The following is a 26,881-nucleotide window of genomic DNA, read 5'->3' on the forward strand; positions in this document are numbered from 1 at the left end:
GGTGGCTGTAAACAAACTTTATGAGACTGCAGGAAACATGGTCACATCCATGGTAAATGGACATCCAGCTAACTAAAATCATGCCAGACCACGGAAGTTGTCGGCCCAGAGAATGCCAGACTAGAGAGATTCAACCTGTACTATCAATCACATAATCACTGCCATATCTTAAGCATTTGCCATTGCTCATTCCCATACTATGAGAAAAATAAATAGGCAACAGATGCTATGCCTACCTATACTTGAGAAATCTTAATGAAAAATTGACATTAGGAAATTAAATAACACTTGGTAAGCCAATTATTGGTTAAACTTAAAGGCAGAAATATAGCAACACATCTCCTTTCCCACCTGGAAACAAGTTTTAATGCACGCAAACTCAAGCAAAAAAAAGTGGCTTCAAATGTAATGGCCCATCATACATTATACTAATCTAATGTCAAGATTTTCAATGCATAAGTACCTCTGCTCCTGAATGGTACCAATAACTGTGAGACCAGTTTTTCCTATTACTGAATAAACATTTTAGTTTTGGACAGAGACTCACATTTACCCATCTCTACTGTAGATAAATTAAGAAAACAGTTTGTAATATAAACTGGGACTATGTTGCTTGAGTTGAGTCTATAATTGGTGTGTGGGAATGCTTATCCTGCTAAGCAATTGTTAAGAGTTTGAATCTGCAGCAGTCTTTTCAGTTCAGATATTAGAAAAACGAATGCACATATGTCTAATCCCTGGATCCAGGGAAATGCAGGTAATCTAATGTTTGTGTGTGGGTTTCTGTGCCTCACTATAGGATATATGGTCTCATGCAGCATGGGATTAATTATGGAGAGATGTAGTCATCTTATAAAGAATCTAAATTAGTACCTATTTTACAGAAATAACTTTGGATTTGTTTGAGATGGAGTCTGTTAACTCTTGGCATATGAAGGTTTTGGAGAGTAAGGCTCCATGGCTTCAGATGATGAGCCATAGCTACTGGACCATGTCAGCAGCATGCCCCCAAGTAAAGGTAAATTTTTCATTACACATTTCATTTAGTCAAAATCCCAAATTCCTTTCAAAAAAATTTCAGCCAGCTTTACTGATGACTCACCCTGTTGTGGACAAATACTGCATAGTGTATGATTGTATGTATGCCACACTAATGTGTATAGCTACTTGTAGTTGATCAATTTGACAAAGCAGCATTTTTCTTTCTTGAAAGATCAATTAAGGCAAAACTAAGCCCCTCACATGAAAGATTTTTCTAATACATTTTAAGTTTTTCTATTATTTAAGAATAGTGTATAAAACAACTTGGCACACATGCAGAAGACAATTTGATGCACATCTTCTATCACCAAACCACATACAAGATTATTTTTGTTTTGTTTTATGATAGAACACACACACACCCCTACCTCTTTGGATGAGTGCAGTAAGGCTATGTCTAGAATATGTGGAAGAGTCAAAAGAGGATATGCAAATTCCATGGGAATTCGCGTATCTTCTTCCGATCTCACTTTCGAAAGCAGAGCTTTCAAAAGTGAAAGTCATCTAGCTGTGTTTTTTTCGGCAACACCCCACCTTTTTTTAAAAAGCCTCTTTTCCTCAAAAAATGAGGTTTATGCGGCTTTTCGAAAAAGGGGAGTCTTCAAAAAAAATGTATCTAGACTACTTTCACTTTCAAAAGCAGAAGATATGAGAATTCTCTTTCGAATCTTCCACATAGTCTAGACAAGCCCTGAGAGAGGCAGCTTGCCCTCTTACTTCAGAGATTACAGATGGCCAATTCAGCACTTTGTGCAGGACAAGCCTAGGCTCAGGACTGTTTTAACTAGTGCTCTTTCTGAACAGACTTTCACATTTGTCCCAAAGTCTCCAAAGGCATAAGAACTCTGTGTTCATCTCTATAGTGCCAAAGCTCCATCTTGTTGCAGTGAAAGCAAAACTAGATGGACTTCTTGGAGCATGGGTATTCTTCAGGCCTGCCAGATGCAATAGCAACAGTCAATCAGGCCTTCACATGGGTTGGTTGGGGGGAGGCAGGAGGTTCTGTGGGGGGAGGGGTTGTTTTACTCATTGCAGAGTAGAAATTTGTTTTACTTCATGCATCATTGTTTTAAGAGTAGCATGAGGGTGGTCCTTAATCCAAACTGTGACTAACCAAGACTGAGCTTTTTTAGAGGTCAAGTCCACTATCAGAGGTCATACTAAATTTTCAAAAAGAAATATATTTTTAGAGACTTCCAACTTCCCACTCCCTAATTTAGGGAATTAAAATCAGATACTCAAATGTTTTGCAGGGATTTATTTTTTGGTAAACATTTACTCAAATACTTCAAAAAACTTTTGAGTTAATGATCCTCGCATTACATGTAACCAGCCTAGAGAATTCACTTCTGCAGGAGACCACAATAAAAAACCAAGTACAGATTTTTAAACAGAACTAATATAATAGGGCCACAGTTCTCAACCAGGAGTATGCATAACTCTGTGGGCATGCAACAGTCTTCCAGAGGGCACATCAACTCATCTAGATATTTGCCTAGCTTTACAACAATCTACATAAAAAACATGAGCCAAGTCAGCACAATCTAAAATTTCACACAGCCTGTTTATGCTGTTCTATATACTATAGGGCTGTCTACACATTAGCAAGATTTTGCGCAAAAGCAACTGCTTTTGCGCAAAGACTTGTAGCCTGTCTACACTGGCCGTGAGTTCTTGCGCAAGAACACTGACGTTCCAATGTAAGGAATCAGTGCTTCTTGTGCAAGAACTATGACACTCCCGCTCAGGAATAAGCCCTCTTGCACAAGAGGCCAGTGTAGACAGGCAACATGAATTACTTGCGCAAGAAAGCCCAATGGCTAAAATGGCCATCGGAGCTTTCTTGCGCAAGAGACCATCTACATTGGCACGGATGCTTTTGCGCAAAAGCACATCTCTTACACAAAAGCACATGCCAGTGTAGATGCTCTCTTGCGCAAATACTTTAACGCAAAAATTCTTGCGTTAAAAGTATTTGCGCAAAATCTTGCCAATGTAGACGTAGCCTAGCTGTGGTGTCCAACACGCTAAGCACCAGACACACGTGGCTATTTGGCCAGTTGATTGTGGCTAGTTGGCTTGAATAACATGCCTTGTTTGCTATAGCATTTTCAGAATAACGTGGCTAGTTTGCTCTGCTTCAGAACTGTTTGGACAGCACGGTGCTACAGGCTACATGCAATATTCATATTCCAATTTATTCAGTTTTATAATTACTGAAAAATTGCTGGCTTCTGCATGTAATAATGTGTTATGGCAGTTCTATATTTTTATAAGCAAGTATTTAAGCAAGGTAAAACCTACAGGTTCCCAAGACATGTTAGACTCCAGGAAGAGGTACAGTATAGGGATGTTAAATATTCGTTAATTGAATAGTCGATTAACTTTATGAATTCTTATTAGTTAATTGACTATTTTATAGTCCCCAGGCAGCCCCTTTCCGGGGGGGGGGGGGGGGGAGGGGGGAAGGAGGGAGGGTCTGAACTCCGGGACCCAGCATGAGCCAGAACTGAACTGAACTGACTGCCTGCCTGCACTTTCAATGCAGAGCTGCAGCAGGGGTAGGACCAGGACCCAGTGCAAGCCAAGACTGAACTGGGCTGCTGGCCAGCCTGCTAACAAAATTGACTAGCAAAGGGTGGGGGAGGAGGGGAAATCATGTAGTCTATAGCATTAACCTATAAGCTTTTGATTATTGGTTAATCAACTACACTATTACATCCCGGTTGCATCTAGACTGGCAAGTGTTTCCGCAAAAGCAGCTACTTTTGCAGAAAAACTTGCCAGCTGTCTACACTGGCCGCTTGAATTTCCGCAAGAACACTGACGATCTCATGTAAGATTGTCAGTGTTCCTGCAGAAATACTATGCTGCTCCCGTTCGAAGAGGGCCAGTGTAGACAACACGGTATTGTTCTGCGCAAAAAAGCCCCGATGGCGAAAATGGCGATCGGGGCTTTCTTGCGCAAAACCACATCTAGAGTGGCACGGACGTTTTTCCACAAAAAGTGCTTTTGCGGAAAAGCGCCCGTGCCAATCTAGACACTCTTTTCCGCAAATGCTTTTAACGGAAAAACTTTTCTGTTAAAAGCATTTGCGGAAAATCGTGCCAGTCTAGACGTAGCCTCCCCCCCTAGTACAGGAGTCTGGAAAGCCTGGGAGTCACTAGGATACCTACAAGCAGCCATATGGGAAGCCATCCAAGTGGAGTCGTCAGGGGCCCTGGCCAGGAGCAGGGCTCGGGGCGAGCACCTACCGCAGCAGCCCTGCTCCCGGACGCTGCCACAGGCAGGACACCCCAGAGCCCGGCACCCAGGGGCGCTGCCCATCCCCCCGCGCCCGCAGCCCAGCGGGGGCTCGACCCCAAGAGCCGCGAGCCAGGCTCGGGGGCCTCCCTCGCGGAACCCCGGCCAGGGGCTGAGGGGGCCTCACCCGCCGCCCACAAGGGAGGCGCCAAAGCCGGGAACGCGCGTCACGCCCCCGAGCAGCCCCCACCCAGCCAAGGGAAGGGGCTGCCCGCCCTACTTCGCCTCCCCCCCCCCCCGCGGAAGGACACAAGACTAGACGTCCCACTCCCCGTGGCAAAGCCGCGGCTGCGTACATCCCTGCGCTCGTCGGGCGCACAGGCCTGCAGCGCGGCTCGGGCGGTATCCCTGCGCGGGGAGGAGCGAGTCCCGGGACAAAGGGAGCCAGAGCCCGGGGTCAGCGCGGCGCTTCGCCTACTCACCGCCCGCCTTGTCCGCCGCCATGGCCGCTCCGCGCGCGCAAGCTGCCCGAGCGGCGAGTGAGTGAGCCCCGCCCCCTTCGGGGAGCCTAGCCCCGCCGGCCCCGCCCCTTCCGCCCGAGGCCCCGCCCGCCGGCAGCGGGAGCCGCTTCGGCCGACCTGGCCCCCGCCGGGCTGATCTCCGGCCCGCGGGCCGGTCACAGACTGAGCTGCTGGTCTCACCTAGTGCTGACGTAGCAAGCCAGGCCCGCGCCCCGGCGTCCCCGTGCACGTGCCTTTGCTGCGGGGGATAAAGGGCCCTTCCCCCGGGCCCGGTGTGTTGGCTCCAGTCGCAGGCTCCCAGCCCGGAGCTGCGCCCGCCGTGGTGTTGGCTTGCACCAAGCACCCTCTGCCGTCCGGTTCGTGCTCGCAGGAGCCCTTCCCAATCATTGCCTCGCCTGCTCTGTGGCCGGTCTGACTGTGTATTGCTGAACTGAAAAAACAACAGATGGTCTGGTAGCACTTTCTAGACTAACACAACATGTGGATGGTACCATGAGCTTTCGTGGACGTGTGTTTTGTTAGTCTAGAAAGTGCTACCAGACTATTCGTTGCTTTTTCCGTTTTCCTGTACAGACGAACTCGGCTATCCCCTGAAGCTTTTGACTGTGTATTGGGAAGGGGCTCCTCGCCAAGGTGTTTACTGGGGATGTGCAGATTTAACAGGTGAGGCTTAACCCCTCATACGTTTCAGAGCAATCCTGCACCTGGTGCATCATTGAATAGTACTAGCTGTGTAGCCATGTTAGTCTGGTCTAGCTGAAACAAAAACCAGGACTATGTAGCACTGTAAAGACTAACAAGATGGTCATCATTGTTCCTCTTACAACTGCATCTATAGATAACCTGTCCAGTCTGGAGGTGGAAGGATGTCTTTCTGAAAAATCTGAGCTAAGTCATAATATTAAGTAGGAAAACAGTTTCTGTAGCTGTTAACTGCTGATGGGGTACAAAAGAGCCTCCTGGATTTTACTGGTATTGTTGAGAAATATACTCAGACTTCAGCAAGAAGTTCAAGTTAAAAGCCACATTGTTACACCGCAATCTCCAAAAAGTGGGCACTGTGGCACAATTAATATTTTATCTGTTAATAAATTTCTGTAATAGGAATCACTTACTTTTGGGGCACTTATGTATGGTCACATCGGGATTATCTCTTTCAGGTCATATCCTCCCCCTTCAGAAGGTTGCTCACACAGTGTGTCTACACAGCAGGGCTAAAGTAGAGTTAAGCTACACAACTTCAGCTATGCCAATTGCGTAACTTATGTCAAAATAGCTTACCTCAGCTTTTTGCACTGTCTACACAACAGGAAGTTAAAGGAAGAACACTCTCCCTTTGACTTCTTTTACTCCGTGTGAAATGAGGGTTGCCAGGAGTCAGAGTAACAAGTCCTCCAGCTTGACGTTATTTTGTAATAAAGGCTTGTAGTGTAGATGCGGACTATGTTATTTCGAAATAATTATGCTATGGAGATGTAACCACAGTGTCTCTTCTGCTCCAGGACTCAGCCCTTTGAGTAATTTTATCCTTCTGGGGTATCAGAGTCCCACTGGATCAACTGTATGTTATTCCAGTCCCAAGTCTAGTCCTGTACTGTTTTTGCGGCAGCTGGTAGAAGAATCTGGGCCCACTACAGGTTCCAGCCCAGGATCCAATGTTTATATGATACGATCTGCTAGCTCCCAGTTCCTGTTTCTATTTTCCTGGATTCCTTCCTGTTTCACATTTTTATTTTCTGCCTCTTTCCCTCTGTTTATCATCCAAACTCCCAGTTCCCAGGGAGTAGTTATAGATTACTCTTTCTCTTCTTACTAGACCTCCCTTCTCTCTCAATAAGTGGCTGCAAACACCTGCTTTTTCTTGACCTTTTAAGGTACAGCAGCTTCTACCACTTTTTCACATAGGCAAAAATGTGTATCCTCTAACCCAATTCTGGCTTAAAAGAGCAAAGTAATGCTTTTTAATGCTTCCCCACTTTCCTGGTACTGTACTCTCGCCAACTCTTTCAGACTCTGTTCTTTCACCTTGAAGTGACACACTTCTTCATAAAGAATCTTTCCTGCTGTGTAATCCTCATGCATTGCCACTACAGAGGCTCAACTGTTTATTGGACTTTGTCTGTGTCGCACAATCTGTCTTTGAGCTTGTATAGTAAATAAAAATCATTTCACAGTGACCCTGTTAGCGTTCTAACTACAGTTACTTTGCTTCTATCATCGCTGTGTATCATTATCCTTAAGTTTAAATAACGTCCACAGTTATTTCACTTCCTTTTTAAGTTCTCTCAACCAAAATTTTGAAGTCCTCTTTACTCAAGAGGGATTTCTGTATCAACCGCCTCATTTTTAAGGCATTTTTTTTCACTGCTTTGTCTCTCATTTCATTGCCTAGTATCCTGATGTTCCAGAATTCACACTATAACTCTCTGCATATCTAATTGTACTATCTCCATAGTTAGAAAAAGATTTCATTGATAAAGTCATGTCTGCTTTTCAAGACTCCCTTTCTAAGCACCATATATCCAATAGAGTCAGATAGTATAGCAGTCATAATAAGGCTTACATCCCTTATCCAAGGCAGTGTCAAAAGTATGCCCATCAGTTTAGCTGTCAGAATGCCCACAATATTGGATAATTTCAGGTCTCTTACTTCCAAATTCTTGGGTACAAAAGGCTCTTTCCACCCTACCTATATTTTCATTTCTGGAACCATCAGCATAGATTTAACAATGCTAACTTCTTTTGCCATGTATATACTCATAAATCTGAAATTGTCATATTTGACAGTCCTGCTCTTCCCTTTGTTTTATCGTATACTTCTGAATTTACCACTGGAGAGAAAATGTTCAATTATCCATGACTAGAGATTTAAATTTATTTCAGCCCTGTCTTTTCACAGAAGCCTTTTAAATATCTTTTGACTCTTTTTTAGCAAGTGGAAGTTTGTGGTACCGAGTTTCTTCTTGTCTACTTAATTCCCAACAGTGCTCATGTATTAGTTTAGAACTCTTATCTTCATTGTTTCCATTAACCTTAGCCCAAAAGGTTAAATCTAGCAATTTTATACTTTACATTTATTGGCAGTATGCTGGTTGCTACTTTCAGTACACACAACAGAGTCACAAAACTCACCGACGTGATTCATAGAATTTGGACTTGGATTAGCTGTTTTTAAGTGTTGATTCAGAAACTGAATTAAAAGCTTGGCATTCATAATCTCATTTTATTAGGAACCTGTACAGCATCAGCAATGTGTTCTTAACTTATACCCAGTTGTTCCCAGCAATAGTTTTAAGCAGATTGATACCATCTTTACATTTAGCTTTGATATTATATATGATGCTTTAAAGTTAGGAGTTATGTCCAATAACAAACTAAGAAGGTACATTTTTGAACTACATGTATTTTTTTTCTGAGAAATAGGTTCAATTCTTCCTGAATCTTCTTTTTTGTGAAAATCATTCCTCTTGTTTTAGCAAGTAAGGACTTAAATCGCCAAGTATCATCCCATTCTGAAATCCCAAGTGTCTCATTGGTTCTTTCCACAGCTATCTTAAGACTTTTATGTTTGGCCCATATAGGACAGTCATATACCCATATGCTGTAAAGGAGATCATTAATCATAATGTTAAATATGATTGCACTGATAACACTCCCATATGGAGTCCATTAGTAAATTTATAAATATTCAACAAAGTCATCCCCACCCTAATTTATAAGGTTCTTTCTATTAAGAATTCTCGTCTGTGGAATAATGAACCGTGGCTTCCAACATATCTCCATCAACTTTAAGTTGTTTTAACTTGTCTTCTAGCTCCAGGTGTGCCATCATCTGAGCTAGAACAGAAAGATTCATACCTAAAGATATTGGGTTAAAATGCTCATAAAACCTACATAACAAAATGAGATTTGGTGTGTTCCAAGTTTGGGTTTCAAACGAAACATCACAACCATATAAACACAAAACATAAACACAAGTTTGACATTAACATTACGTATAGTGTATACTTGATTAACTATGAACGAAAGAACATTTGCTTCTTACACAAATACATCCAGATTTGACAATAACAATCTCTGAACAAAACTATAATGGCATTTACCCATTGGAAGGGTACATATATGCAGACCAATATATGCTTGTGATGGACATATATACCCAGCCTGTGATACCGAGTGACATTTGGCAATTGGGTAAATTACTCCGTTCCCAGGATGTTTAATTGTTGACAGCCTTTGGGGTCCTGTCATATCTGACTGAGTAGAACATACCAACACAAGTGTATCTTTCTTGCATACCTCATCCTTATGACATATAGATAAGGAGTCCGATTTACACACCGAGCGAAGAAGTATTGATTGTACTGGAGTACTCAATCGTATATGCGTATTAGGCTTCCTTTGGAGCCAGGAAGATAAAATATTTCCAACTGCTAAACCCACAGGTATATAGTCAGGAATATCTAAAGTGATACATCCTCATATATCACCAACACTTTGATTTTAGTGCAATTTCCAAATGTGGGGTTTGCTACTACCCACTTACATTGGTTAGGGTTTTTTTCTATACAACCCAACGGTTGTGCTTCATAATTTCTATGCTGGCTTGATACCAAAGATTGAAATTGTCCTTTGTGTAACGACTAATCAAAAACCCACTTGATTGAACAGTGCCATTCTTTGTGTACTACATGAATTGTAATTGGAACCCTTACTTCTAGAGCAGTGGTCTCCAACCTTTTTACACCCAAGATCACTTTTTAAATCTCAGAACAGGCGAAGATCTACCGCCCTGCCCCTTTCTTGAAGCCCCGCCCCTTCCTTGAAGCCCGCCCTCTCTATTCTCCTCCTGTCCATCACTTGCTATCCCCAGCCCTTACTTACACACTCTGATAAACAGTTTATTTTAAAATTATGCGATACATAAAATTAAAATCAGGTGTTTATAGTTATGAAATAAATGGTCTGTTTTTTATTCATGCTATTTAAATCTAAAATGAAGCATTTATAATTATACATTTTGTGGGGACAGAGTTCTGTGACTAGGGGTAGGGGAGAGGGAACAGGGTGCTGGGAGGGCAGAGGACAGGGTTCTGCAGCAGGGGACAGAGTGCCAGTGGGGACAGGGTTCTGCAGCTGGGGACAGGAGAGTGGGGACAGAGTTCGGGGAATGGGGCCAGAGGAGTGGGGACAGCGTTCTGTGGCTGGAGAGTGGGGGCTGGGGAGTGGGGTGTCAGTGGAGGCGGAGAGTCCCCTGCATCTCCCTCCTCCCAGGATTCTCCCCTCCCCCCAGGGAAACCAGCCCGTGCCTGCCCCAGGGCCGACCCCACGCAGCGCAGGGAAGCCCCGAACGCGCCTGCCCCGGGACCGACGCCCCCCCCCTCCCGCATAGGGAAGCCCTGCACGCATGTGTCTGCCCAGGAGGCTGACCCGCCCCCCCCACCCGCGCAGGGAAACCCCACGTGCGCATGCCTGCCCCGGAGCCAACCGCCCCTCCCCCGTGCAGGGAAGCCCATGCACACCTGCCCAGGGGGCTGACCCCCCCTTCCCCCAGCGCAGGGAGGGAAATGGGGGCGGGGCAGACAGGACGCCTCGCGAGTGACTGGTCGAGGCCTCGCGATTGACCAGTAGCTTGCAATCGACTTGTTGGTGACCACGGTTCTAAAGGATTAGGATGTGCCTCAGGATCCTCCAAGGCATACTGTTTACCCGTTTCACAAAACAACTGATCCCTCACGATAAGATCAACCACCGCAATTATGTAGATAGATTGCATAATACAACACACAGATAAAGTCAGCTCAAGTTGGATACTCATGATTATCTGGGGACAGAAAAAGAGAAAATAATCTTTAGGTTGGAATTGGTTCACCTCCCGTCTATTCTTTCAGTTGGAACTGTGATACCGTTTAAACTTGGAGGCCTTTTTAGTAGGGACCTTAATTTCATATATGGACACACTGGCCCTGTTAAGTATCACTGCTGGTCCTGCCCAACACTTAACACATGACCTTTATAACAGTAGAACCTAAACATCACCTTAGTTCCTACCTCCCACAATTACTGCATTTTAGTTGTGTTCTTCTCCACATTTATCAAGCCTTGTTTTCCCCTTACAGACAACTATCATTTGCCCCAATCTTGGACATTTATAACATCCCAAAGGGGTCGGGATATATGGCTTAAACTCAGAAAAGTTGATACCCCTATATTAACCCTATTAGATAGCATTGGATCTTTAAATGTTAAAACCATTCTTCCCCCCCCTTCTCCTAATCAGTTGTTTAACAAAGAGCACTTCCCTCATCTGTATCCCTTTTAATTTCATCCTTTGTCATGTCTTGTGGAATCCCATACATTACCTTTCTTCCTTCTGTCATAAATGTAGGTAGGTGGCAAATTACTTTTATTTTTCCTAAAAATGTAGTTTTAGGATGTTTATCAGACTGTTCCTTATGTGTACATTCTAATAAATCTAACCCTGCATTCTTTTAGCTCTTAATACATCTGATACTTCACCTAATCCATTCTGCTGTTTCAAGGGATTAACATCTCCTGTCTCAACATGTTCAGCAAGTGATTTGATAATTGTAAAATGTTAATCCTTCTCCTTATTCTTTGTATCATACCCATCTGTTCTCTCTTTTTCAGATACAGATATTTCCATTCTTTTTTCTTCTTCCTATTCTGAAACCTTTTCCTCATCCCTTTCTTCTTCCTCCTTATTTTCCAACATAACTTCCAGTCTCTCCCTCTCAGCCTATATTCCCAGCTCTAGCCAGAAAGTCCAAGCTGTCTCTGACTTCTCAAACCCATTATTTTCTCAGGTTTTATACAAGCTCAATCTGTTCCTTCCAAAAGGAACTTCATCTTCCATTAGATTTTTTTTGGGGGGGGGATGGTCCTGGCTTTTCTGCAGGTGCTGTAAATTAGTTAATTAACCTAATTTAATCTGCTCTTAGGTGGCATGGATGCCATATCTCAGGGTATTACCAAAAAGCTTTTGACCTGTAGGTGGCACTATATTACAGATTAATATATATTAATATAGTTTCCGTTTAATCTATCTATCTATGAAGCATTTTAAACTGGAGTTATGGTTTAAAATGTAAGTAATTAGCCTAAATATATCATGTGCAGCCATTAGGAATTTGGCAATCAATAGTATATATATTTGTGCTTGGTGCAGCACTTGCTTGGGATGGTGAACAAAAATGGCTTTATACCCATCTTTACAGATTCCCAGTTTTGGTGTTGGCCTGAAGCAGTTTGGTCCCCAGTATCTGGCCTTCTAAGCATCATGGTATTTGGGAAAGGAAAACTAGAATTTTCATATTCAATGCACCGTGTGTGAAATGCTCCCTTGCAAAGAGTTACCACAGTCCATGTCTTTTAAAATAGGATTTAAATAAGACTGGAATGGTACTTTGCACAGGGGAGTATTTCAGCATAGGTGTATTATGGTCCACTCCTTAATGAGGCAAAACTTCCATTAAGTTCAAGTTCCAGATGCGTAAGAGCTAAAAGATCTGACCCTTTACTGGCTTCGAAATATTTGATGTAATCAAACAGAATGTCTCCTCATAACTGATTGATGTAAAGCATTGACATGCTTTCATGAAAAATTTATTTGTATCTTATGCATCTGAATAATTCTTTACATCCTACCGCATTGACAAAGTGATCTGAGATATAGAAATTAAAAAAATGTTTATAAGTTGTATTAAATCTGTAGCCTTCAATAGACAATGGTTCTTGAGAATTTTCGTTCTCGATGCATTTCTGTAAACTTGCATTTTTCCAGAGTAGACTTTCAAAAAAAAGGAATGGGTCCTGCCCTGAGGACCCATTGAAGTGTTTTCTCTAAAGATACAAATGAATGTATTTATCTTCTAGCCCATTCACCCTTTATGCTCTTTTAATATTTGCAAGCATTTTGAAGATAGGGCAGTAAACTAAAAAGGACAACTGTATTTGCATTGCTATCTGTTTTTTTCCAGATGTTACCATAGCCAAAAAATGAATCTCAATAAGAGTTTTCAATACAGACTTTGTACCTCCATATAGGAAAGAAAAATTATAATGTACTTTTTTATTCCAAGTATTATTTTTACATTTCTAAAGATGTTTCTATACGTTTGAAGCATTTTTCTTACACCAAACCTAAAATAAAGCTGAGTATATTTCGTACCAGTCATGTACTTTGCTAGAAGGCATTTGAATACAGGCAGTCCCCGAGTTACTTGGATCCGACTTATGTCGGATCCACACTTACGAACGGGGCTTTCTCGCCCCGGAGCTCGCAGGCAGCGGGACCGCCCAGAGCGCAGCAGTCCCGCCACCTCAACCTCCGGGGCGAGAAAAGCTGCTTCGGGTGCCCCTGGTCTGCTGGGGACCGTCTCCAGCAGACCAGGGACACCTGGAGCAAAGCCGGGGAGGCAGAGGGGTCCCGCGCCTCTGAGGCTTTGCCAGAGCAAAGCCTCAGAGGCGCGGCACCCCGCCGCCGCTGCGGCTTTGCTCCCCGTGTCCCTGGTCTGCTGGTGGGGGGGGGGGCGCAGCTAGTGGCCCTCCGCCCCCAGCAGACCAGGGAGACGTGGAGCAAAGCCCCGGGCCTGTGGTAGAGCAGGTGGGGCGCTGCCGGTTGGTCCTGCAGCACCGCTCCTTGGCGCTACTGGACCAACCCGGCAGCACCCCAGCTGCTCTGCCCCAGGCGTCCCCAAGTCAGCCGCTGCTGAAACTGACCAGTGGCTGACTACAGGAAGCCCCTGCTCCGGGCTTCCTGGAATCAGCTGCTGATCAGTTTCAGCAACAGCTGACGTGGGGATGCCTGGGGTTCTTAAGTTGAATCTGTATGTAAGTCAGAACTGGCGTCCAGATTCAGCTGCTGTTGAAACTGATCAGTTTCAGCAGCGGCTGAATCTGGACGCCAGTTCCGACTTACATACAGATTCAACTTAAGAACAAACCTACAGTCCCTATCTTGTACGTAACCCGGGGACTGCCTGTAGTCCAATGAAGTTTTTTTGTTGTTGTTAAGATAGAAGAGGCTTTGTTTATTTACTATTTTACTAACAGACTGATCCTCTGTAAAATTCAGCGCCTGGTGTGTTTATAATAAACATTTGCAAATCACAAGAGTAAAATTTAAATTTTTTGCTACTGATGTGAAAGCCAGCAGGGAATCCATAGTTATTGATTCCTCTTATTTAGTATGCAAAATCATACGGTTCTTACTCCAGATAGCTTCAGGATCTTAGCATGTGGCACTTCATGATTACATATGTTGTTCTTTTTTGGCGCAGGTTTTAACATGCCCATTTCCTAATATAATTAAATCCATTGTTTGTAGCTCTGGGTCAATCTGGAAGACTTTAATAATAAAGTTTTTTTTTCTTTAGCTAAAAGCATTGCAAAGTTTTTAAAACAACAACAAGAAATATATTTATCTAGTTGCTCATACACTGAATTGTGTTTGTGTTTTTCTGGAAGACTTATCAGCTCCTTTGGGGTGTGTCTAAACTACACCCCTCTGCCAATAGAGGGATGTAGATTAGGCACACCACTATTGCAAATGAAGCGGGGATTTAAATATCCCATGCTTCATTTGAATAAAAATGGCCACCGCTTTTGCTGCCACGGCACTTTGCCGGCAAAAAGCGGCAGCCTAGATGGGGATCGGTCAACAAGGAAAGCCTTTTCCAACCAATCCCTTTATGCCTCATACAACATGCAAAAAATGAGGAGTAATGTTAGTTCAAAGCAAAGGGTTTGTTTCGAACTAACACATCCCGGCACGCACTTTCACTTTCGAAACAGCTGTTGATCAGAGTAACGTGCTGATGAGATCATGCTAATGAAGCATGAGATATTTAAATTCCTGCTTCATTAGCAATTTTGGTTGCCTACATTTGCATTCCTAGTTCGAACTAGGGAGCAAGTGTAGACGTACCCTAACAGAGTTATTAGGGAATAAGCTTTCGTGGGTAAAACCCACTTCATTTGATGAATTGGAGTGGAAGTTACAGAAGCAGGAGTATGTATAAGGAAGAAGTTGCTTGTGCTGATCAAGCTAATCAAGTGAGGGTGGAAAAGGGTCATTCACAGCATTTGATGTAGAGATGTTAAAATCCAAAGAGGGGAAATTGCCTTTGTAATGTGTTAACCAGTTGAGATCCTTATTCAATCCTAAACTGATGGGCTACGTCTAGACTGGCATGATTTTCCGCAAATGCTTTTAACAGAAAAGTTTTTCCGTTAAAAGCATTTGCAGAAAAGAGCGTCTAGATTGGCAGGGACGCTTTTCTGCAAAAGCACTTTTGCGGAAAAGCGTCTGTGCCAATCTAGACGCAGTTTTGCGCAAGAAAGCCCCGATCGCCATTTTCGCGATCGGGGCTTTTTTGCGCAAAACAATACCACGTTGTCTACACTGGCCCTCTTGAACAAAAGCATTTGCGCAAGAGGGCTTTTGCCCGAATGGGAGCAGCATAGTATTTCTGCAAGAACACTGACAATCTTACATGAGATCGTCAGTGTTCTTGCGGAAATTCAAGCGGCCACTGTAGACAGCTGGCAAGTTTTTCTGCAAAAGTAGCTGCTTTTGCGGAAAAACTTGCCAGTCTAGATGCAGCCATGGTGTTGAATTTGAAAATGAATTCCATTTCATCGTAGGGAAGTTAAAATGTGAGTTTTTGTGTTTGGCTAAACGTGAAACCAGTGACATGGGGGAGGAAGGGTTTCATGAGCAGTAACGGTAGTTCGGAATAGGAAGCCTAGTCCGAACTACCTAGTCCGTGCCGCGTGTAGCCGCGCGATACGGAGTCCGCACTAGCGGACATTTAAAAATGGTGGCGCCCGGCTTTATGCAAATGAAGCCTGGAAAATTCAAATCCCGGGCTTCATTTGCAACTCCGGTTGCCTACATTACCACCCTAGTTCGAACTAGGGTGGTAGTGTAGACATACCCAGAGTTTGCCATGATTTGTTCTTGACAAATCCATCCTGGCTAGTCCTTATAACCTCCCATGTCATCCAGGAGTTCTCAAAGATAAATGCTAACAGTTCCAAGATTGTTTCAGCTAGTTATGTAAGTACCCCAAGATAAACTTCCTCAGGACATATCAACCATCTACATATTCTTTAATTCATGCTTTTCCTATTTTGGCTTGCTTTCCTTCCCCTTTGTTGTTAATATCAATTGTGTTGAGTATCTAGAAATCATTACATTTTTTAGTGAGGACATCAAATATCTGAGTTTTCTTTATGTCATCAGTTATTAGCTTTCCTACCCTGTTAAGTAGAAGACCTATACATTCCATCATTTTCTTTTGCCCCTAATGCATTTAAAGAACTTTTTTTTTATTGACTTTTATGCCCCTTTTGTACCTTAGCCTCTCTGACTTGGTTCCTACATGCTTTTGCTATTCTTTTGTACTCCTCCTTAGTAATTTCTCCATATTGCTACATTTGGTAGGATTCCTTTTTGATTTTCAGGTCAATAAAGAAGTCTTGATAGCACCATATTGGCCTCACGCTGTTTTTCCTAGTTTTCTTTCATGCTTCATTGTATAACACTTCATAGGTCTGATTCTTCTCTTCCTTATGAAAGGTAAGTGAGAACTAACTCAATTTAAGTCAATGACATTGTAGAGTTACGAAACTGGTTTAACTGTGCAGAGAATCAGGCTCTATAGTCAGTGACGGATTAAGATATATTGTGGTGCTTGGGACAAAGAACATTTGTACTCCCCACATCCCTTCTCCTGGCACAGGCCTTGCCTTCTGCTCCTCCCATTCCCCTCAAGGCACCACTCCCTGGCCTGGCCAGAAGATGGACCATGTGAAGAGTTTCCCAGGGAATCTAGGCCACTGTTGGGAGCTCTGGATCCTCCAGGTACCCTGCGTGGTGCACCCTGGGGGGTAGGGACAAGAGCTGGGAGCTCCTAGGAGGGTATGGAGGAGTATGAGGGTGATGCAGGAGGGCCTATCCCTACTCATGGTCCCTGGTCTGGAACCTCTTTGCACCCCAAATCCCTCATCCCCAGCTCCACCGCAGAGCCTGCACCTCCAGCCAGAGCCCTCATGCCCCCCTGCACCCTAACCCCAGCCCAGTGAAATGAGGGAGGGAAAGAGGAGATGGAGGGAGGGGTGTGGGGCCTCGGGGAAGGGGTGGAGGCAAGTGAGGCCTCAGGGAAGGAGTGGAGCAAGGGGCAGGGCACAGGTGTTTGATTTGGGCCATAAGAAAGTTGGCAACCCTAGACATGACTAGAGTACTGACTGCTCCTGCAGGGCCCCTCAATTGGCCGGGGTCACTGGGCATGGCCACATTGGCTCATATGGTAATTCGCCATTGTCCACAGCTTCAAAGTGCAATATACGCCTTCAGTAATTGATCTAAGCAGCCCAAGTAAGTGCAGTGTGTGAAACCATATTGTCATTACTAGATCAAATTTCTAACCAAAATATCCTGGATTATATTCTGGGTAAATCCATTGTGTAAACCCAGAGCAAATCCACTGGAATTAGCGGAGTTACTCCAGATTTACACTGATTAGACTGAAATCAGATTCTGGCCCCAAATGTTTAAAATCTCAACCACCTGTGTAAATAGCAGATCGTGGAAGGAAAACATATTATGGTTCATTTGCCTCTCACCTGTCCCAGCAATACAAGGGTGTGTCAAGAGCTGGGGGAAGGGAAAGCCTCTCGCCTGCACAGATTCCAGGCCCCCTCAATAGCCAGGAGAACTTGTGTCTGAGAGGAGGTAAGTTAGGCTCGCTTCAAGTCTGTCATCTTACTGGGCAGTCTTTTGATGGTGGCTGATGAGGATTGGAAAGCAGGATATTACTCATGGTTTCTGGTTCACTAAATTATCAATAATGACATGAGCACATATTTTGCATTCTATGCAAGATACTGTCTTTTCCCTATTTGTCACTCCGAACCAGTGAAAAGATGACAACTGTCGCTAGAAAATACCCACCTAGGGTATAAGATGATCCTATTGGGTGCAATCAGTCCAGCTGCATGAAGTGTTTTTGCCTTGTCCAGCTGGTGTCCTACACTCTCCAATGCAATTCAAAACACAAAGCTGCTTGTAGACAGCATTGCTTTGTTATTCACTTGACTTTACAAGCCTTGTCACAGTTAATTGGATTTGTGACGTGTTCAGATGTTTATTTCTTGACTCCCTCTGTCCTTTCCCCTTTACAACACGCGTACACATAGAAACTACTGTAGACAAAATGTCACATGTGATTTAACACAGGACCTAAAAATAGGCAGCCATGCATGGATCTGCAGTGAAAACTTTAAAAGGCACAAAGACCTGCAAGCTTAAAATATTTAATTCTGCAACTTATACATGTATTTTTCACTTAGCTTCTACTTGTTAATATTCAGACATTGTCCTTTTATTTAATTTATATCCATGGGGCTATCCGGCACTCAAATACGGACTTTCTTGATCATTGTGGATATCATCACTATCCTGCCTGTCACTCTGGCCTGAAACCTGGACATCATCTTCAACTTGGATCTCTCTCTAGATCCTCAAATCCAAGCTAAATCTTACTGATTGTTTCTGATGCCATCTTTGAGATATGGGCTTGCTTATCTATTCAAAAAATTAAAAATCCTCATCCAAGCCTTCATCACCTTGCTCCTCAATTACTACAACTTTCTGCTTTCTGACCTCGAAAAATGCAATCTTGCCCATTCACATCCATTCAGAATACTGTTGCAATTATCATTTTTCTAGCTTGTCACTTTGACCATTACTTCCTCTCTTTCCATCCCTCTCCCTGGCTCCCCCTTGTCCATTGCATCAAATGGAAGCTATTTGTATTCACTTTCAAGCCTTTCATTTTCAATCCTCACCCTACCTATCATCTCTCATCAGCTGGTGAGCTGTGGATGCCTGTCTCTGATCAACCACTTTAAAATTTTAAAACAAATACCTTCATGCTTTCTCCCATGCTGCTGCATTCACTTGAGGAACTCACCATAAACATCTGCAAAACTACCTCTTTATCCACCTTCAAAACCCTCATCAAAACTCCCCTTTGCTGTGATGCCTACAAAAAACAGGCAGTAGTTGCAGCACACTATCAGCCTATCATAATGACCAGTGTTTTCTCATTGTTTACTTGTGCTCCCTCTTCTATCTATAGCCACTTCTTGTCTCTTTTCTTACACTTAGATTGTAGGATCTTTGGGAACAGAGACTGTATTTTTGTTTGGTGTTTGTGCAGTTCCTAACTCAGTGGGATCCTGGTTCACAACAGTAATCGTGATGAAAGTTGGTTGGGATATTACCAGTTTAACAGCCATTGAAGGTGCAAACAGCTCTCTGTGTAGTATCCTTCCTAACATGGGAATCTATCTATTGACTTTGATTCTTATCTGCTTCAGTTTAACTACCCAATCTTCAGATATTTACTGATGCTCTCTGTCTCCCACCCCTCTTCCTTTTTCTTTCCTCCTCCCTCCCCCCTCCCCTTCCCCTCTCCTATTTATTTTGGGTGTACACATCCTAAACTCATAACTCTGGTCATCTGAAGAAGTGCCCATGAAAGCTCATGATACCATCTACATGTCTTGTTAGTCTATAAAGTGCTACCAGACCATTTGTTGTTTTTCCTGTAACAGATTAACTCGGCTACCCCCTGAAGCTTCTGATCACTGAGGGTATGTCTACACTACAGAGTTAGTTCGAACTAACTTAGTTCGAATTAGTTAATTCGAACTAAGCTAATTCGAACTAACGCGTCTAGAACTAAAAACTAGTTCGAATTAGCGTTTTGCTAATTTGAACTAGCAAGTCCACATTGAGTGGACCCTGAACAGGGCTTAAGGATGGCCGGAAGCAGTGCCGGCAGGGCATCAGAGGAGGACTTAGAGCGTGGAGATGCTGTCTCAGGCTAGCCGAGGGCTGCGCTTAAAGGGACCCGACCCCCACCCCGGACAGACAATTCTCAGGGGTGCCCCGCTTAAAAACCAGTCCTGGCTTGGAGTGCCCGGAGTGCCCACACTGGGCACATCACAGCACTCGGCCATCAGACCGGCTGCACTTGCCGCAGGCTGCCATCTGGGGAGAGGGGACAATTGGGGGGCTGCAGGAGAGCTTCCACCCCCAGAAGCCCGCAGAGCCAGCCCAGTCCTCCCCATCGGGGGCTCGTACCCCATTCCTCCCTCACCTCCTTCCACTTACCCTTCCCTAGCTCCCCTTCCTGATGTACAAAATAAAGATAACGTTTCTTCCAACATTGACTCTGTCTTTATGAACAAAACTGGGGGAGACTGGGAAAAGGAGGTGGGAGAGGGGAAGAGAAAGGCTGGAAGAGGGGAGGGCAACTAACATGATCAGGAGTTGGGAACAGGTCCCAGATGAAGAGAGGCTACAGAGACTGGGACTGTTCAGCTTAGAAAAGAGGAGATGGAGCGGGGACAGGATAGAGATCTCTAAAAGCAGGGGTTGGGTGGAGAGGGTGCATACAGAAAAGTTCTTCATGAGTTCCCATAAAGAAGGACTAGAGGACACCAAAGGAAAGGAATGGGTAGCAAGCTTCAAACTAGTAAGAGAAAGTTGTTCTTCACAAAGCAAAGAGTCAACCTGTGGAACTCCTTGCTGCAGGAGGCTGTGAAGGCTACAACTAGAACAGAGTTTAAAGGGAAGTGAGATCAAGTCATGGAGGTTGGGTCCATGGAGTAGTCTTAGCCAGGGGGTAGGAGTGGTGTCCCTGCCCAAAGTTTGTGGAAGGCTGGAGAGGGATGGCACGAGACAAACGGCTTGGTCACTGTCTTCGGTCCATCCCCTCCAGGGTCCCTAGGGTTGGCCGCTGTCGGCAGACAGGCTACTGGGCTAGATGGACCTTTGGTCTGACCCAGGACGGCCATTGTAAGCTCAGGGCTCAGGGTCGGGGGTCTAGTGGACCCCCTTAATTTTCATGCACACCTGCTCCTGAGTGGCCAGGCTGGCAGCTCTCCTGCCCTAGGTGGCCACTTTCCTGTGCCTAGTGTGGAGATTGTGAACGAGGTCCACGATGTCTGCACTAGCCCAGGAAGGTGCCCACCTCTTGCGGTCCCGGGCAAGCTCCCAGGAGCCGCCAGCCTGGTCCCGGGAAGAGGGGGTGGGCTGGGGGACATCGGGTGGGTGGCTCTGTGCCGTGCCAGGTGCAGGGTCTGCTGGCTGGGTGCTGGCAGGCTTGCACCTGGCACAGGCACCGTAGCCAGCCCGTGCCCCTTTAAGGGGTCCGGGGCCGGGAGGGGGGCATAGAGTTTCCCTAGTGTTGGCCAGAGTGGCCACCAGGGAAACCTGGGGAGGACTAGCCTCCCACTAGTTCGAATTAAGGGGCTACACACCCCTTAATTCGAACTAGTAAGTTCGAACTAGGCTTAATCCTCGTAAAATGAGGTTTTCCTAGTTCGAACTAAGCGCTCCGCTAGTTCGATTTAAATTCGAACTAGCGGAGCGCTAGTGTAGCGCCTATGAATGTTAGTTCGAACTAACGTCCGTTAGTTCGAACTAACATTGTAGTGTAGACATACCCTGATATAGTAATTCAAATAATCTATATTATCATCATTCTGTGTTACCCACACAAATTTCTCTATTCCTTCCACACTGTAGGGAAACATACCATTACCCAGTTTCTAGGGCTCAAGGTGCAACCCTGTTAATTTACACACCCACCCTTACCCAATTTCTAGGGCTCAGAGCACATCTTCCTGTGGGTTTTGCAGGATATTTAGCCTCTGAAAGAGCCTCACACAGTAATGTTCTTATCCTCTATTTATTGACAATTCCCAAACAAGCAGAATACACATGCTAAGCACACAGTGTCATGCTCACCAATCCAGGTGCAGGCAGACTTCCCCTGTTGGCCAGGCAATATCAGTCTCTCTGGTCTTAGGCTATGTCTCGCAGGTGAGTTCTTCTTTTCCAGGTCTTCCCCCTACTCTTGGTGTTCCTGGTCTTCTTCTAGCCTTTTCTTCTTTCCTTCTGCTTCTGTTACTTCCAATTTTCTTCCTGGTCTCCTTCTTGAACCCCAGTTTATATAGTGAAACCTGAGTCCTGCTTAACTATACCTTAACCAATTATTTTAGTACAGCCGGTCCCCGAGTTACGACCGTGTTACGGACCAAACGCTTGGCCGTAACTCAGAATGGTCATAACTTGGAACCCATTGAGTTACATTGCGACCACGCTGTTCGTAAGCGCGGGTTGCGTTTGTAACTCGGAGCCCGCATTTACGATCGCTTTGGTCGTAAGTGCAGATGGTCGTACGTCGAGGTGGCCGTAAGGGACCAGCTGTATAATTTTACTAACCAATCATAACAGAATTACCTAACCAATCAAACCCCACCACCTTAATTGATTTACACCTAACAAAATTAATTATACAGCAGACAGGAACAGTTACACACCAGACAGAGAACACACGGTCAAACAATAGGAAAGTGTAATGACAATGATCATACAATGAGGATTCCACAACATTCTCTATTGATAAGCAGTTTCGTGCCAGACAGAATGGTGTTACTTAAACAGATCTCAAGATGGGTAAAGAAAACTTCTTTATCTGGTGACAGTGGGGGAGCTATCAGGACAAAGGTCTCTCCTTACAGCTTGGTGTGACACTTTTTAAATATAATTTAGATGGAATGTGAGTATGTGACTCCAGGCCTTACAGCTAATGGCTGCTGCTCATCAGTCTGGCTGCAGAAGGAGGCTTTGGTTCAGGCCTAATACAGGCCTTCCAACATGGCTACAGAAAAGCATATTGTTACATCTGTGTTGTTCTGAAGCCTAGAATTTCTGCAGAGTCTGTGGGAAGTGATGGAAACAGTACAAGCATGATTGAGGGGCATCTATTTAGAATACCACCAGGTTTGACCGTTACTGGGATTGGTGGTCTGTTACCATCCACATTTTAATTTCTCAACCTTTTTTTTTTTATTTTTACACACTATACAAATTATATCCATGCTTTCAGCTACTAGTAATTAATAAATTAATAACATCTAGAAAGACATTATTGAAAGTGTATGCTAGTTTAGAAAAGAAAATAATAAAGCACAGAAAATTTGAACTAGCCTTTTGGTAAAAATCTATACTTTATGGAGTATTTGAGAAACCTGTGATGTTAAGTAATGCCACTGGCTACAAACATCACTTCATTATGTGTTCCATGTAATAATTTTCATTTACAATCTATAAATCCTGATTTAGACTCTGAGCACCACAATGAAAAATAGCTTTTAAAATTTTTACAGTATGAATTATGTATTACTTTTCACTACTAAATATGCAGAAAAACCAAGAGATTGTTAACTGTGTACAAGTGACCACCTGAAGCCCTTCAAAGCAAAAAGTCACAAAGGAGGGGGAATATACTGACATCTACATACTGTAGGAAATCACTAGCAGATGTGCTAGACAGCAGGCCTTCAGAAGTATAGAATGTTATAAATATTTGTGTGTCTGGTTACAAAATATTTCAAACAGACTGGAAACCTATGGCTGATCATAAGAACCAGTACGTATGAGAGCTTAGTAACACAACCAACGTGACAATCATAATGGATGTAGCCAGGCCTGCTGATGGGGGGGGGGGGAGGAAAGAGGGCAGTTGCCCCAGGGCCTGGCGAGTCCAAGGGGCTCAGGGTTCTCTTCCACCTTTGCTGCTAGTGCAGCAGTGGCAGTGGCTGGATCCCCAGACCCTCTGTGCAGCTCTGAGTGTGGGGCTGGGGGTGTGCACAACGGTCTGGGTGGTGCTAAGGGTTGACTGCCCATTGCTCTGCTTCTTCCACCCAAGGCCTGGCCTTCCCCACACATGCCTTGCCCAGGGCCCATGGTGACTGTCAGTCCCACTGGATGTAGCGAGACACTGTGTAAATTCTATGTTGTCTGTAGTTAGAACAATACTGAATCATAATTGTTACCAACATACCACTCATGTATCTGGGTCTAATCAATGTACACACAGGGCTATACAGAACCATTTGTATGCTTTATATGTATCATCTTTCAACCACATCATAAGTTTCTGGCATGACATATTGTGTTGCTTCGAGGTTAACTCTTGCCCTATTACATTGTTTCTAATTAACATCTTAATTATATTATTCAGTTTTAAAGAAACATGGATGCTTTTTGGATCATACGTGGGCTACAAACTTTTGCTTTATCAGAAAAAAAAATTCTCCTCCAAATGATCCAGAGTAAGTCTGGCATCCAATGTCTGTTATTGAAGGGAACTGATTTTTCCCCCATCAGAGGAAGGGTTCTCTTAAAGAAGCAGTTCCTTAAGAACATGTTACGTTTTTAAAGAATAAATATCAAAAGAACAAATTCCTTATTTCATTTTTTTACTAGCTTGCTGAATCATTTGCTGATGACAATGTTATATGTGCCATTTGCTGATAGATTGTGCCATATGAAAGTGTCACCAAAAGACCCAATGATACACTTCAGAGGAATATAGAATGGGAAATAGGTAGGGCTTGAAGTCCTCCATAGACAACACCATGGCTATGTCAACAGTGCAGGCTTCTTGTGCAAAAAACTGTTTTGCGCAAGAGTTCTTGTGCAAAAGGTCTTCCACAAGAGCGCATCCACACTGCCATGTGCTTTTGCACAAGAGCATCCATGGCAGTGTGAATGCTCTCTTGTGCAGGAAAGCTCGGATGGCCATTTTAGCCATAGCGGTTTCTTGCGCAAGAAATTCATGTTGTCTGTCTACACTGCCTTCTTGTGGAAGAGCTCTTGCGTAAGAGGGCTTATTCCTCGTGGGGAAAGGAATAACTCTTCCGGAAGAAGCCCTGTTTTCCGATGCTGTACTGTAAATTTACTTGTGCAAGAACGCGTGTGTAGTGTAGACACCCGGCAAGATTATGCACAAGAACAGCTGTTCTTGTGCAAAAAGCCTGCAGTGTAGACGTAGCCTAAGGGAATGATCTGCACAAGCTCAGCTGGAGGGACCATACTGAAAATATTATAGACTAGAATATTTACTTGGCATTGCTCAGGTCTTTAACTCAATTTTTTTTTTTAAATAAAATGAAAATATACATGTTTCATTTGAATCATTGCTCTCAGGTGGAACTGGGGAAGAGGGGCTCAGTATTCAGGCTGCTCTGGAGAGACAATTACCCCAGCCCTCTCTCACTGCAGCAGCTTGGGGCCAAATGAGAAGCGCCTCTCCATGGCTGCTGCAACTCCAGTGGATACAACTGCGGGGGAGGGGTGCATGTCCCCTGGCTGGGGCAGGTCCAAATTAGTCTGACCCCCATGCTCCCCAGCCAGAGTGAGAAACGCAGAAAATGCTGCACTTTCCCCTCGCTCCCTGACAAAGGAGAACAGCCAGCAATAGCCCCATACAAACTGTGAAGGGGGGGGGGCTTCAGCCCCCTCCTTCTCCTAAAGGGCACCTGGGAGGTGAGAGGCTTGGGGCTGGGGCAGTCCTGGAGGGAGCCCCTTTTACCTGCCTGGTGATTCTGTCTTTTTTCTGTATGGTCTTATGACAAGCAATCCCATTCCAGGCACATCACATTTTCCTGGTGCAACCAAACCCTTACCTTGCTTTGAGTTTTGATAAGAGGAAGTTGTATACCAAATTTGGTGGTCCTAGCTCTTACATTTAGGAGGATTTCCTGAACAGACAGACACACAAACAGCCAAACTCTCTCAAATATATAGTAGACAAGTGCAAAGGAAGAATCAGCTTGCTTAAAAGTAGATTGAGAACCCCATGGGGAGCAGATAAAGAAATGATGATTGAGTTCTAATCAGATCTATTATTGAGTACGGCTGCCAGGCGTACTGGTCAGCATCAAGAACAAATCTAGAAAATTAGACTGCAGCCAACCACAGGTACAATAGAGCATGTGGCACCTTCATTCCTACACCTCTGTGTGTACTGTAGCTAGCAGCCAAAGAGATGCTTATCGCTCTTAGAATGAAGCCCCTAGACTTAACATTTTGGTCCAAATTACTAGGCCATAATGAAGATGAGAACACTGAGGTCTGGTTTACACTAGAGTTAGGTTGATGCAAGGCAGCTTATGTCAACCTCACTATATTAAGTGTCAACACTAAAGTTTCACTCTCACTGATATAACTGCCCCACTATGCTGGCTTAATAACTCCACCTCCACAAGCTGCATAGAGTCAAAGTCAATGTAATTAGGTCATTAGTTACATTGACCGTCACTGGCTTTCAGTCCTACAATGCCCCACACTGACAGTACAATCAGACATGCACTGCTGACACAAGGAGCATAACATGACCGCGCAAAAGTGATTTAATTACTGTGGTGGCTGTATGCTAAAGTAGTTTACAATGACATAATTTTATAGTGTAGACTTGCCCTAAGCAAATATATATTGATGGTTGTGAATTAAGTGGAGACTGGATAGAACAAAAAGCCCTCACAAATCCTCATTGACATAGTGTAAAGAAGTGGAGAAAGGATCTCCATCAAATGAAAGGCTTAAAAAGAGGTCAAACTCTAGAGCTATGAGAAAATCACTGGAAAAACCAAGACATCAAATTATATAATACAATAACAAAAGGAAAAGAATGATATAGATGCACAAGTTTTAGCAAGCTAATATAGTCAAATATATACTGATGGCTCCAAAGAGGACACAACTGCCAGCAGCTCCTCTGGCACTCATAGTGCCCCCAGCCTGCCCCCCAGGTAATGTGGGATGGATTATATGGAAGAGTTGGGGAGGATGGGGGGTGGAGACACATAAAGTGTCACAGGGGAGGTCAAGTGGTGACCTCCTTAGCTGGTGGCCCTTTGAACTGCTAAGACATTTATTTTACTTGCATTAATTCCCCCTTCCACACTTTGGCCTCCTCCAGCCTTGGTTACTACTAGCCCAACACACTCCCAGGCCCAAATTTCCCAAACCCACATGCTCTATGTACAGCTGTCTCCTGGACCATTCAGGTTTGTTTGCTCCTTTAAAGACTCAGTACCCAGCAGTTTACCACATTAACTGGAGTTAACAACCACTTCAATTCAGACATAGCATTGAGATACTTTAGATTAAAAGCAAAACAAG

At 44.1% G+C, this 26,881-nt stretch overlaps 1 protein-coding gene and 1 long non-coding RNA gene across 8 annotated transcripts in view; one reads left to right on the plus strand and one right to left on the minus strand.

The window, feature by feature from the left end:
- Nucleotides 1-4,905, minus strand: part of CNOT10 (CCR4-NOT transcription complex subunit 10) — a 56,420-nt gene extending 51,515 nt beyond the window's left edge. For 3 of the 6 annotated variants that reach the window (XM_075921970.1, XM_075921969.1, XM_075921968.1), the window contains exon 1: nt 4,768-4,905. In XM_075921970.1, coding sequence (XP_075778085.1) covers nt 4,768-4,789 — 22 coding nt within the window. In that variant the 5' untranslated portion in view covers nt 4,790-4,905. Of the gene's footprint in view, nt 1-4,218; nt 4,244-4,767 lie in introns of those variants that run through there. The other 3 variants (XM_075921966.1, XM_075921965.1, XM_075921964.1) reach the window with 1 other exon arrangement.
- LOC142827292 (uncharacterized) overlaps nt 4,619-26,881 on the plus strand; it is a 43,630-nt gene continuing 21,367 nt past the window's right edge. The window contains exons 1-2 of one of the 2 annotated variants that reach the window (XR_012901933.1): nt 4,619-4,824; nt 5,380-5,469. This is a non-coding gene — a long non-coding RNA (uncharacterized LOC142827292). The remainder of the gene's footprint in view (nt 4,825-5,379; nt 5,470-26,881) is intronic. The other variant, XR_012901932.1, reaches the window with a different exon arrangement.

This window comes from Pelodiscus sinensis, chromosome 2 (assembly GCF_049634645.1).
Source record: "Pelodiscus sinensis isolate JC-2024 chromosome 2, ASM4963464v1, whole genome shotgun sequence".
Taxonomy (NCBI): Eukaryota; Metazoa; Chordata; order Testudines; family Trionychidae; genus Pelodiscus; species Pelodiscus sinensis.